Source organism: Struthio camelus, chromosome 1, assembly GCF_040807025.1.
Source record: "Struthio camelus isolate bStrCam1 chromosome 1, bStrCam1.hap1, whole genome shotgun sequence".
NCBI lineage: Eukaryota > Metazoa > Chordata > Aves > Struthioniformes > Struthionidae > Struthio > Struthio camelus.
The window spans coordinates 29,035,007-29,047,382 of NC_090942.1; the positions used below are offsets into that span (position 1 = coordinate 29,035,007).

General features: G+C 39.7%; 1 protein-coding gene and 1 long non-coding RNA gene across 6 annotated transcripts in view; one reads left to right on the plus strand and one right to left on the minus strand.

The window, feature by feature from the left end:
- Window positions 1-12,376, plus strand: part of LOC138066046 (uncharacterized) — a 35,318-nt gene that overhangs the window by 18,762 nt on the left and 4,180 nt on the right. Inside the window, exon 2 of the long non-coding RNA XR_011139223.1 lies at window positions 6,803-9,033. This is a non-coding gene — a long non-coding RNA (uncharacterized lncRNA). The remainder of the gene's footprint in view (window positions 1-6,802; window positions 9,034-12,376) is intronic.
- The window catches only part of MET (MET proto-oncogene, receptor tyrosine kinase), a 91,398-nt gene that overhangs the window by 6,224 nt on the left and 72,798 nt on the right, over window positions 1-12,376 (minus strand). For all 5 annotated transcript variants that reach the window (XM_068932682.1, XM_068932673.1, XM_068932692.1 and 2 more), the window contains 7 exons: window positions 10,982-11,128; window positions 8,833-8,989; window positions 7,896-8,036; window positions 5,412-5,642; window positions 2,918-2,998; window positions 2,135-2,316; window positions 392-501 (listed from right to left, as the gene is read on the minus strand). In XM_068932682.1, the coding sequence (XP_068788783.1) occupies window positions 392-501; window positions 2,135-2,316; window positions 2,918-2,998; window positions 5,412-5,642; window positions 7,896-8,036; window positions 8,833-8,989; window positions 10,982-11,128 (1,049 nt within the window). The remainder of the gene's footprint in view (window positions 1-391; window positions 502-2,134; window positions 2,317-2,917; window positions 2,999-5,411; window positions 5,643-7,895; window positions 8,037-8,832; window positions 8,990-10,981; window positions 11,129-12,376) is intronic.

The following is a 12,376-nucleotide window of genomic DNA, read 5'->3' on the forward strand; positions in this document are numbered from 1 at the left end:
GTTTCTCTCCCCACTGCTAGGTGCGGCAGCCGAGACATGCAGCTTCTGAAGAGGCTGAGTGGAAGCACAGCAAGTTGAGACAATGGCAGTTTAACTTTCCTTAGGAGATTCCTTTTAAATTCTCTAACCAACGATTTTGAGAGCCTACACTTTCACCTCATGTGTTCTTATTTCCCACACTTACAGCTTAGGTCTAAGAAGTGAGCCTTTAGTAAGCTGAGTAGCTCATCAGTATGCAAGACAAAACATCAGTATATTTGCTGAACAATGAAAAAATAAATGGATTTTGACTAAAAAAGAGACTCCTAGAAGCTTACATTTACCTCAGTTTACTGTCTTTCTTACACAAAAGAATGTGATAATGTGGCCAGAATTAGATTTGTGTACTTACATACAGTTTCTTGCTGCCAAGTCTCTATGGACGAACTTTTTGCTTGCAAGGTATTTCATCCCTTTTGCAACTTGAAGGCCAAATCCAATTAAATCTTTTACTGTTGGGTTCTGTAAAATATAAATGTTTCTAATACTTTATATATACTTAAAATGAAGGTAGAAGGACAAATAGCAGACTGTCATTTTTTTCCTGTGATTTTCAACTTTTGACCCGCCTATCTTGCCACCAGAATGATGAAGATGGGCCAGTGCTCATAATAAAACTGGCATAAGTTGAGGTCAGGTTCTTACCTCCAGTGAGGAAACACACTTTAAGAAACCAATAAAACTGAGACTCCAGAACGGTGGAGTTTGCAACATAACTGGCATGACCTGGACTGGGAGGTGGAACAGCATGTTGGAACCTCATCATCATCATCACAGCTGATGTGCAAAATTCAGATTTGTGAATTTAGAGTAATGGGATGTAAGTCAATAGAAGACGCTAACTATGTAGTTGGAGCTTATCAGCTGGAAATGACCAAGAAAGAAAGAAATCTTATTTGAAGCAAAATGAGTATAAGCTATCATCAGTAATGCTGTGGAAAAGACAAATGAGACCTTAGGAGGTACCAGGAGGAAGATTTTCCGCAGAAGTTGGCAAATGTTTTGCTAGCCTTCAAGGCACCGGTGAGAACTTACTGAAATCTTAAATATAAATATAAACCTGTAACTTTTATAAATATAAACCTGTAAATGTAAACCTGTAATCAGCATGACCTGTTATGTAATAGTAAGGTCTCACATATTTTTGTGTTGTTGACATTGCTCCATATCATTTTTTTCTGTGAAACAAGCTTGGTCAACTGGGTTTATCATTCTATTTATTTGAGGAAAGCCCCTGGGCGCTACTCATAAACAAGGTCCTTGGTACTTGCACAATGAAACAAACAGAAAAGGGAAATGGTCCCTACCTCACAAAGCTCAAGTCTCCCAACAGTTTCTCAGAATGCATGCATAGCTTTTGTTTCTGCTTGACTGCCTACTGTTGAGTGCCATAGAGATAGGGGCCAAATCCCAGTGACTCACAAGTCCCTTTATCACAGCACTGCAAAATGAGTGAAAGTCTACACTATAAATTGGGCCTGGGCAACTACCTGAGGCAAGACCTGCGGTCTCATTACTTGGGAGAAGCGGTGAGGCACATTTGAGAATCTGCAGTCTTTAATGAAAACTAGGAAAATCATTCAGAAGAGAGTACTCATAATTTGTACAGCAATTGCTGTTTTTCTTTGTTAAGATAATAGGAAAAATATTGATAGTAACAGGAGTTGTAACAGCATTTATCTGGACATGACGATCTCTTATCTAGGCGATGTACTGAGATAGAAGAACAGATGGTGATGACTGGCACAGCTGTACTGAAGTCAACAGAGAGATGCCAGTTTACATCAGCAGATGGTTGGGCCCCTTGACTTAAATCTAATAAACACATTTGTTTATAAAGAAGCTTATGGATGGGAAATGAGAAATACTTATTGCTGATAATTTCTGGGAAACATTCTAGAAAAGAATTTGGAGGGGGAAGAGAAGGAGTGGCAGCACTGTGGTCTAGCTCGGTGCCAACCTAGCAAGTGCCCAAGGTTAAGGTATAGTAAGAGCAACAAGTTATACATGTAATGTAGAGCTTATTATTTGTGGTGTTGGAACAGGGAGTGGCTAGACTTACATTACCATTTGGTAGACCTCACCATGTACTTACATGAGTCTCATTCCTGATGAAGTTTCGAAGATCGCCATGTTTCATGTATGGAAGGACAACTAAGGGAGATCCCTCACTGGGCAAGCAGATTCCAAGGAGTGACAGGACATTGGGATGAGTGAAATCTTTCATGATTATTCCTTCTTTCAGAAACTGAGCTACTTCTTCCAGGTCTGTAATCCCTGAGAAATCCAGTAATAAAATGAAGTAAAATTAAACAAAAAATCAAATTACAGTTCATTTCAGTACAGCAAATCACAGCATAGCAGAACTGGTAATGATAAACTACAAATGTACTCTCCACCTCCCCAGTCTCAACTAGGTTATGTGCATAGGTTTTCCTACAATGATCAAATACACTGTTTGTTAGTAATGTTAATTCCATTTCTCCTTTTCTTAGTATAAATGATTTAGAATTGAAAAGCAACACTTGAGTAAAGCCTTGAATAAATTCTGGTATAGTATGTTCCTGCTTTTCCAGCAGCTTTGCCTGCTCTTTAGCAATTCAACTTAAAAAATAAACCTTAGGTAGTTGGTAGAACAGGAAATGACACTGCCTTTCCCTCATTTTCTTCTATCCATTTCTTTGTAGAGGGAAGACATGGGCATTTCATTTGATGAACAAATATATACCAATGCCTCATGATAATCTAAAGTCATTGGAGTCACTCCAGAGATGAATTTGATCCAGCTGCAACTATGCATTTTTATTTATGAAAGTATACTTCATACTGGTTATCTTTGGAATTACGGTAATGTCTCACTGTGAAACATGTAACTCACTATTCAGTGACTTCACAGCACAATGAATTTTCCTGCCATCGTTATCCAGCAGTGTCCCATGGTACACACACCCAAAATGTCCTGTGTAAAAAATGAGCAAGATTAACTTTAACTTTAATGAGTAAAATTAACTTTCTTGTGTTTTCCACTGTGTAATGATTATGTTTTACAAAGTGATCACACTCCATTTTTGTCCGCTTCCCAACACTTTAGTTAGTTATACTTTATAACTAACGCATAAAGCAACATAACATAAAACCATCATTGCATAAAATGAAAACTCTATTTGCAGCATAATTGATATTTCCTGACCTAGATGGAGAGTATAAATAATGACAAGCCTGGCGCCACAACTGCTTCATATTCTTGTAATGACTACGCATACAGAAAAAATTATCCGCCCCTTCCCACCACACTCTCCAGTTGGATATATGTCACCTGAGGGCACAGGAAGGCCCAAGTGAGCAGTTACAAGGAACTGACTGTGGACTGAACCACTGGACCGCTGGTTCCCAGTGCTCTGCAAGCCCATGCTGTGTGGTCCTCAGAACTGCACAGCCTTTACGTGTCTTCAGTTGAATGCTGTGCAAGGAGGTCGCTGTGGGCTTCTGGTCTTCCTTGCTATGCCATGGAAAGTGTTGAGTGTTAAAAGTAGCGTGCTGGTCATAGGAGGTTTGGGAATTGCTGCTGCTGATCACAGATTGACCACTTCACTAGGAAGCAGTCTATGTATCTGCTGTGGCCTAGTTCCTAGTGGGAAATATCACTAAAAATGATGAGCACAATTGGCCTCCTTGCTGATAGTCTAAGCAGTGAAATAAACTGTCAGGGACACAGAAATCCTTCCTGATCCTGCGCTTTCCTGTCAAGGAAATGCGGTAGTTTGCAGAGTGGGGAAACCCCGTATTAGAGCTGAGCTTGACTTGTTTGGGAAGAACAGAGAACTCTGAGCCCCAGGCATAGGCATTAAATTATCCAGATCAAATTATTTACATATAATGTTGCTTTTCTTCACAGATGCACCATTTTCTGGGCACTTTTTAAATATTATTATTTGGAGTTAGAAAGCAGAATAATTTTTGTCAAGTATGAGCTCAGCAGAGAGAATAAGACTTATTTGAATAATTCCACTTAGGTTCCAGACATAAGCGCTGCGCAGAGCCCAGTTGGCTTCAATTTTGGCTTGGGGTAAAATTAACACAATGTTTGTTTTATACAACCAACTATAATCCCTTCAGACCACAGATCATTTGGAACCTGGGCAAAAATCCTAAAGCTCGGATCGGGTGTGTCTGAAATATTTTTGATTTTGGCCCATTCCTAGTTTCTAGCAGAAGATTTAAAAAGGTTAATTATATGGGTGTCATTCTTCATATTTTTCAGCATTTAAAAATGGGAATTACTTGGCCTTCTCTGAAACAAGAAAGAAAAGAAAAAGTCCCACCCTTGCTTTGGGGATGATGAAGTGTAATATATGGATGGGAAACACTGACTGTTTATTTGATTTGTGGCTATTTTTCTGCAGAAGGGATATTAGGAATATCATTTATAGCCAATTTTTTATCAGTTTTCTGATATTCAACAGGAGACCTCTTCTGTGTGATCCATGATCTGAAAATGCACAGTTTCCATCTGGGTCACATTGGGATAGGTTCTTATTACAGCTTTTAGAAAATGTACAACAACAGAAATGCTGGTTTGGTCTGTGAGAGAGGGAGGGAACCTGCTGAAGGAGAGATATAGGAATAAGGATGATGGGAGAAGGTCAGGAAAATAGGGCACTTGCTATATCAGTGACAAAAGTAAAGGGAAGGGAATTGTGAGTTACGCAGCGCTGTTCTTGACGGGGAGAGAGGAACAAGGGAGAGCTTGTGGTATGAGGAAGCAAGTGGTGAAGGAAATTCCTGACCTAAGGAACCTGCAGAGGAAGAACGGGCATGTGCATTTCACCTGCCCCACGCTGACTTTTACTGAGTGTAGCTGGTGACTGCAGGCATTTTTCAATGTCATGTAGCAACCCTCCCAGCTCTCATGCACAGAGTTTAAGATCACCAGGTTTCCACCTAAGCATCCTCCGCCATGGGGACTTGTGCCTCAGGCTCCTGCGATACTCTGCTGCAGTCTCCCTGCTGCTCCCCATCCTCCTGGAGTGGTGGCCCTGGCTACCCTCTCCCGTGACCCACGCGACTATGAAATGGAAATGAGCTAGCTGAGGGGGACTAACAGGTCTCTCTGTTCGAAGGAGCCCTGACAAGTGGCGGACTCCTTCCCTTTCTGCTGTCGTCCCCAACTCACCAAATGCCCCAACTCACCTTCAGCTGACCTAACAGGCCCTGTGCCCTTGACTCCCCCTTGATTTGATGCATAGGATGCAGTGCCATAAGAGGTAAAAAGCTCGAGAAACCTGCATATAACCACCATATTCCGACTGGTTTATAATGAGCAATTATCCAAAAAGAACACCAGTTTGCTAGGTAGGAGTGCCAACACCCACCTCGTCCTATTACTTCACTGAAGTGCACGATCAGGCTGTCAGCACCGATAACCACATGCTGGACTTCCTTGACGAGGTCTGGATTTAAGGCACTGATATCAATATGGACATTAGTTTGGAGCAGTGGACTGGCTAAATCTGAGTCTCCACTGGACAGAATTGGGGAGAGGTCAGAATGAGGATACTGCACCGGTCTGCATGAGCCATTCTGAGACATGCTTGGAAACTGGTCTGCAAGACAAACAGAAACTGTTATAATCCTTTCAGACTTGTCCTTGGAAAACAGAGCGCTTTATTTTACAGGTGAGCAAGGGTTTGAGTTTATCAATTTGGAAGCGGCTTGGCTTTGGAGAAGTTTTGGTCACAAAGGGAAAAAGAAAATATGCGTTGCTAATCTGCCAAACTCCAGGAAAACCATGTCACTAGAAACTTATGCTAGTCTCAGCCCTGATTTTATGACAGTAAATGGCAAAACGTCTGCTTTTCTGAAGGGATGGAATGAGGCCTTGACGTTTCTTGCCAAGTGTAGTTCATGGGATTTCTAGCAATTAGGAGTATCAAGAGTAAAATGGAAAATGACAGCAATATGAGAGGAGGAAGTAAGTGAACAATTAAAGATATGAAACTTTTATTACTGTCAGGTTCTAATTTGGTAGGGAACCTTACATTTCATGAAGGTTTCCAAACTGCTGGTGACTAGCTATATTTATCCAATGGTAAATATTCAACCAGGGAAATGCCTAGAGGTGATTCATATCCTGTAACTGCTGAAGATAATACAGTTGGTGCAACACATGAAAATAACATGAGCCAGCTAATTTAAAATAGCAGAAATTAAAATGTTTCTGTGAAGCAAGGAGTATTTATATGAGAAAATTATTTTTGTCAACAACATATTGTTCAGGTATTTTAAATTGCTTTTAATTAAAAGATGTTTCTAATATTTTGTGTAATAGAATTAAGGAGCTAAATTTATATTACAAGAATTTTAATCTGGAATCATTCCAGTGGAGTCAATGAGCAGAATTTTGCCCAAGAATAAAAACAAAGGGAGGGGGGAAATTAACAAGACAAATTATCAGACATTTTATCAGAGAGGGTAAAGTTGTGCTGCACATACATGCTTTATATATTTATGTATAAAAGCTGGGAAGTTTTCATATAATGTTATTGTTATCGCTTCAGGTGCTGGGAAAAACTCAGCGCTGCTCTGTCTAGAGGCAAAAACACAAACTCTTCCCTTTACAAAGCCATGTTTATGTTACCAAAGGCAAATATCTATTTCATAAGCATGGTAAAATACTCTAACCAGGGTTGCAAAACAATTTTTATAGCTGCTACATGTAAGCTTGCATGTTTTCTAATGTTCCTATCATTTTATTCTTTTACAGTAATTAAAGTGAATATTCATACAGGGATATTTAGTGAATGAATCTACTTCTCTGGTGCATTCTCTACTGTGCTTTGGCCTCAGGATCACTGGAGAGCTACCCTCCACCAAGGATTTTTGCATAGTTTTGTCTCCGTTGCAACTCCTCAACCACTTTCCCTTCTAACCACTGGCATAGGCTTCTCTTTTCCTTTGGGAATCCTTCAATCAAGAAACATCCTGTGCAAGCTGACAGCTGCAATTAAAGAATCATAAAGGAAACTGGGAACTGGCCTGATTTGGGTGGTTTCTCTTAAGTTGCATACAGCAGCACCTGAAATAGTACAAGACTATTACCTATGTCAAGACTAAGAAAAATAGTGCTATAAGGCATAAAAATGTATCCAGCATAAAACTATTCTTCCCTCCTGCTCAAAGACCTGAAAATGAAACAATGTGTTTTCGGAGCTTGGCCTCCCAGGGCACATGAACTCCAATTAAACTGTGACAGTTTTCACAGCCTCCTTAGTTTAATTTTTAAAGTGAACATTTCTGGGTCATACAACATGCCACTTTGCTGAGTTTATAGGAGATACATGAAGAGAAAAAAGTATCAGTTTACAGAACTCCATTTCCCATGTAGAGCTGACAGAATGGATTTATAATGACTATATAGGAAGTCACAGAGACACACTAAACCTGGAACCACTTGACGTTATCCTTAAAATCTTTTTTACAGGCTGGATTTGCCCATAGAATGGACCTAATGATAACACAAAATCCTGACATCCAGCAGCTCCTAATGAAGTGTGGAGAATAGTAATTTTTATAGGTATACTTTCAGTGAGCTTTTACAATGATAACACTATTAATATTTTATAATATTTCTCCAACTTAAGCACAGCAAAAGTAAAATCCTTTGCACCTTAATCTTGGGAAGCACCTGTGAAGCTCTGCTCTGTGAGCACATGAATGTCCTGAACAACGGATATATGGATAAACCAGATAAAAAATTGAAATTAAGATTTCAGTTGAGATAGCTACCATCTGAAGAGAGCTGAAAAGCAGGATGCTTAAAAAGGCATTGTCTGCGTAGATTCATAAGAGATACTAACCTTCTAGAAAAGTTGATCTGTAGTCTACGGATTCACTTGAAACCATTTCTGTGGTTGGACTTACACTCCTGGCGCTCACCAGCCTGTCCAGATGAGGAGTGTGTACTCTGCCATCATAGCGGACTAGATCACTTCCCAGATCTGAAGGGGGGTGAGGAAGAAATATTGGGAAACCCTCACATGGTATTCATTTAAGTTAGGCTTTTCTGCTCTGCTGGGGAAAGGGTCGAGGAGCTGCTAAGACAGACATACACAAGATCCGAGCTTTAGCAATTTCTGCAGCATGAGACTTGCTGTAACTCATGTTAAAGCCCTATCCATAGCTCCCGGGCTATGTCTGTGCTGGAAGATACAAGAGAGCTTTGAAGCTTCTGCAGCCAGGCTGATGACCTGAACATGATACCACATCATAAAAGACCTAGTTTTATGCCATCTCCCCTCCTCCTTCCCCCTTAGCTTGGTGCGTGGTTTCCCCGGGAAAGAAATCCAGACACAGGGCCAGAGGGAGCACACTCTGGACATGTTCCTGGTTTGGGTGAATAGGAGACTGGGGCACCGCAGGGCTCTGTGTCTTGCACAGTCCCGAAATAGCCTAAAGGACTGCAATGCATCTGGATGAAGCTGAAGTACGCTTGATGCTACGTTTATCATTTACTCGTCCCCTCTTCCAAGGCTGATTGGGGAAGAGAAGTTATTAAGTTTCTGTGATAGCTCAGAACTCCTCCTCCATTTTTCTTGTTTAGGCATACTGTGGCCCTTCATCTAGCTCAGGCAGCAGCCAGAAGCTGAAGTTGGACTAGACTGTGAAACTTCTGCGGACAGGCTGTAGAAGGGCATTGCTTGGAATTTTAGAGGAGCATAAATTAATTTAAGCTTTTAAAATATAGGCTATAATAACTGACTTTGATGGAATTTGATGGAATTGACTATGATGGACCTTTAATTTGCTGCTTCTTCCTCCTCCAGAGGAAAACCACCAAACAGATCAAAATTAAAATTGATGTTGAAACAACTCCAGCAATCAGTCCTGTGAAATTCTGATCTTTCCGGATCAGCACTTTTCCAATCACCGTTGACAAAACTTCTTGCCTCCACTGAAAAAAACAAAGAAAAATGGATACTGTGAAGATTTTAAAAGGCAAGTAGGAGTTACGTTATTAGCACTAAGATATGAGCTGGAAATGTCCCATATGAATTAAACCTTGATTTTAAGATGCTCCACTGAGAGAAGAAACTTGGGAGTGCAGGAATGATTACACTGGTGTACGTGAAATCAGATATACCTTCATATGGCTCATTACATGCTTTCAGGAGCTCTGGTAGGGACGCAGCTACGCTATGCACACAGCACACACTTGCACACACTTTGCAAAACAGGGACCCACTGCTACCGGATGCTAATTCAGAAGGCTAAAGTCATGCTTTTACTCAAACAGCGCAAACAATTGTGTGGGGCTATGAATAAGGGGCTGAGACTTAGGTATAAAAAAATAGCGTAAAAGTCCTTAATATTTGTCCTTTTGACACAAATACACTGTAACGTCAAACTCCCTTTCTGTTGACAGCGTGCCTGCGTTTTAGTTCCCAGGGTCACGTGATCCTGTCCCTTGCCAGTTGCTAGCTTGTCGACAGTTTAAAGAACCAAAACATAACACCCCCCCAAAAAAAACCAATAACGAAACAAACACCAAGTGGCTAACAGGGAAAAACTCTTTTGGGTCACGTGGCCCCGGCTCAGTCAGCTGGAATGCTTTTGGCCATCTTTTCTCTTCTTTCTGTGGAATTCATTCCTTTGGGTACAGCAATGATGGATTTGCCTGTCAAAAGAGCAAATTTTCTTCCTCGCTGGGCAGACTGCAATTTCTGAGACTCCTTGCCAGTAAACAAGCAGAAACCTTGTTTAACCCCTTTATGTTGTGTTGCCTCCTACTGTATGATATGCATTCACACACACGTCTTGCCTAGAGGTTAAGGAAATATCACAGAGTTGAGCTGATTCAATAAAGTTCCAGTTCCAGCTGCATATGTAAAAATATGAATAGGTACAGAATATAACACACGCACAAATATTATATGAAACTAGGCATTTACAGATTTGGGAAACAGATTTGCCAAAAGGAGATGTACAGAGCTACATCTAATTTTATAGCTATATATCCAAGAAACGGATTTTGTACTTCTTATAGTAAATTAATACTATTTTACATAAATTAATAAAATAATATTTACTGTATGAATAAAGTTAATTAGTTATTATTATTTCTTTAGATTGCAGCAGCACATAGGAACACCATTCACGGCCCAGGATCCTATTGAGACGAGTGTCATAAAGACATAGAACAAAAAGATGATCCCTGCTCCAAAGAGCTCACAATCTGGATGAAAATCATAACATAGACTTTGATTCTACTCACACTTAGATGACTGACAAAATTTCCCATGTTTTCAATGAGTCAGAGTCCATAATTAGCAAACTTCTTAGTTTAAATGGAAAAAACCCCCAAACCTCCAACCTTCCATACTTATATGTTAAAAGATATAAAGGTTTTGAAAGATTTTGAAAGACTTCTGTCGTATTTTATGAATCCATAAGTCAAAACCGTCCACCATTTAAATCTACAGTACCATTCTGAAGGACTCTAATGAAACCACGTTTAGAACAATAGAGATTAAAAGTCAAACATTTGTCCTAAGTGGAACCTATTGATCTCAGCAGATATTTTTGCTGAAAAAAGGAATTGTGAGGTCAAAGTAAAGCTACGTCATTATAGTTAACATTCTTCCTCATATGTTGCCTTTTGTCTTTGGATTAAGAATTATCTCTTTATTTGTGCTTAGTTTAGGTCCTGCTCTGTGCTTAACGCTCCAAAAAGTCTCTATACAGACAGGTAACAACAATAACAACAACAAAGTTTCTTCTTAAGTAATCAATGCTATTTTGAATATAAATCCCAAACAAACAGCGATAGAGATAGCTCTGTAAACACAGGCTTAGGCTTGTGTTTAAGGTTTGTAGGTCCCATAGTGATGCTGAGATTGATACTAAAAGTCACATTAATACCACATGTGCAGAGTAGCCACCTCACCTCTATATTTAGCTCACTATTAGATTTCAGCAGATCGCTCGGAACTGTACACAGAACTGATTCTGACTGCAAGAGGAGGTTTTCACAGCTTTTATTTCCAACTTTTAGCACCTCTCCTTTAACAGCTTCTGAATCAATATAATTTCCCTTGGAAAAAAAGAAAAAAAAAATCAATTTTGTATTACATAACCACCTTGTAAAAGTTAAGGAGAAGTCCTTTTATTACCTTGAAAAATATTATCTTAATGGAAAAACAGTTGTGAAATAAAGCAAGAAATAATACAAGATTATGTTGCCCTGTCAATATGCATATATTAGGTTTATTCTTTTAAATGGAAGTTTGACAGAAAGGTCAGAGGGGATTATAACGTTTAAGGATACAATCTGCTGTCACTAACACTCATTCAGCTCATAAACACTTCTAAAAATGTAAATGTCCAAGGAATAAATTCTGTTGGTTCTGTTTAAATTGTTGCATAATTTGCACGAGAAAGGAAGCATTATATGACCCTGTTGTTTATACAAAACTGGCATTATGTTATCCACAGAATACAGGCATCTCAAACATTTTGTTTTGCAAGTGGTTGTGGTGGAGGGAGCGAAGCTTTCAAAAGAGAACAAGTGAATCGTAATCATAAAAATGGACAAATCTGTTAAACGGAATCATGTTCTACAGATCAAAGAGGAACAAACCCTCATAAAGATAACAGCATTAAAAGCGCGCTCCTTACTCAGAAAACCTGCCTTCACATCCCAGACTTGGAAGAAATATTATTCCTACTGGTATTGTGTTAGTAGTGTCCAAAGGCCAAGTTCAAGATCTCTTGTGCTAGGGACTGCATCAGTATTTAAGGAGCTACAGTTGTGCCCTGAGGAGTGTACAGTAAGATGAAAGAGCAGGCATATTAAACAGGAGGAAAAAGAAAGAAGGGAGGATGGGGGCGGGTCACAGTACTACAATCTCCTTATGTGGGCTGGATCTGGGAGTCTTTCATGAGAAGGGAGGACATAAGAACACATAATGCCTGACATTGCAGCGGGGCCTCGTGTGCTGAAAAGAAAACAAGAACCTCATTTTGAGGGGAAAAGTGTTATTTTGGAATACATTTTGGGTTTGCTGCAGAATCAAACTGAGCCCTGGGAAAATTTTCATAAAAACATGGGAGAGTCAGTTTAATGTCCTATTCTAACCCTAGCAAACTTGCATCACAGAGGATTGCTTTTTAATCACTGGCCAACAAAATCCATGTTGCTCTCTCTGTTCTCTCTTCTTGGAGCCATTCTGTTTGATGTTAAGTAAATAGTCAATGGGCCAGAGAGCACGTGAGTGACTAACTATTGCTTATTAGTAGAGGGATTTGCTGGAGACTGACAGATGCTCATGTTCAGATTTTT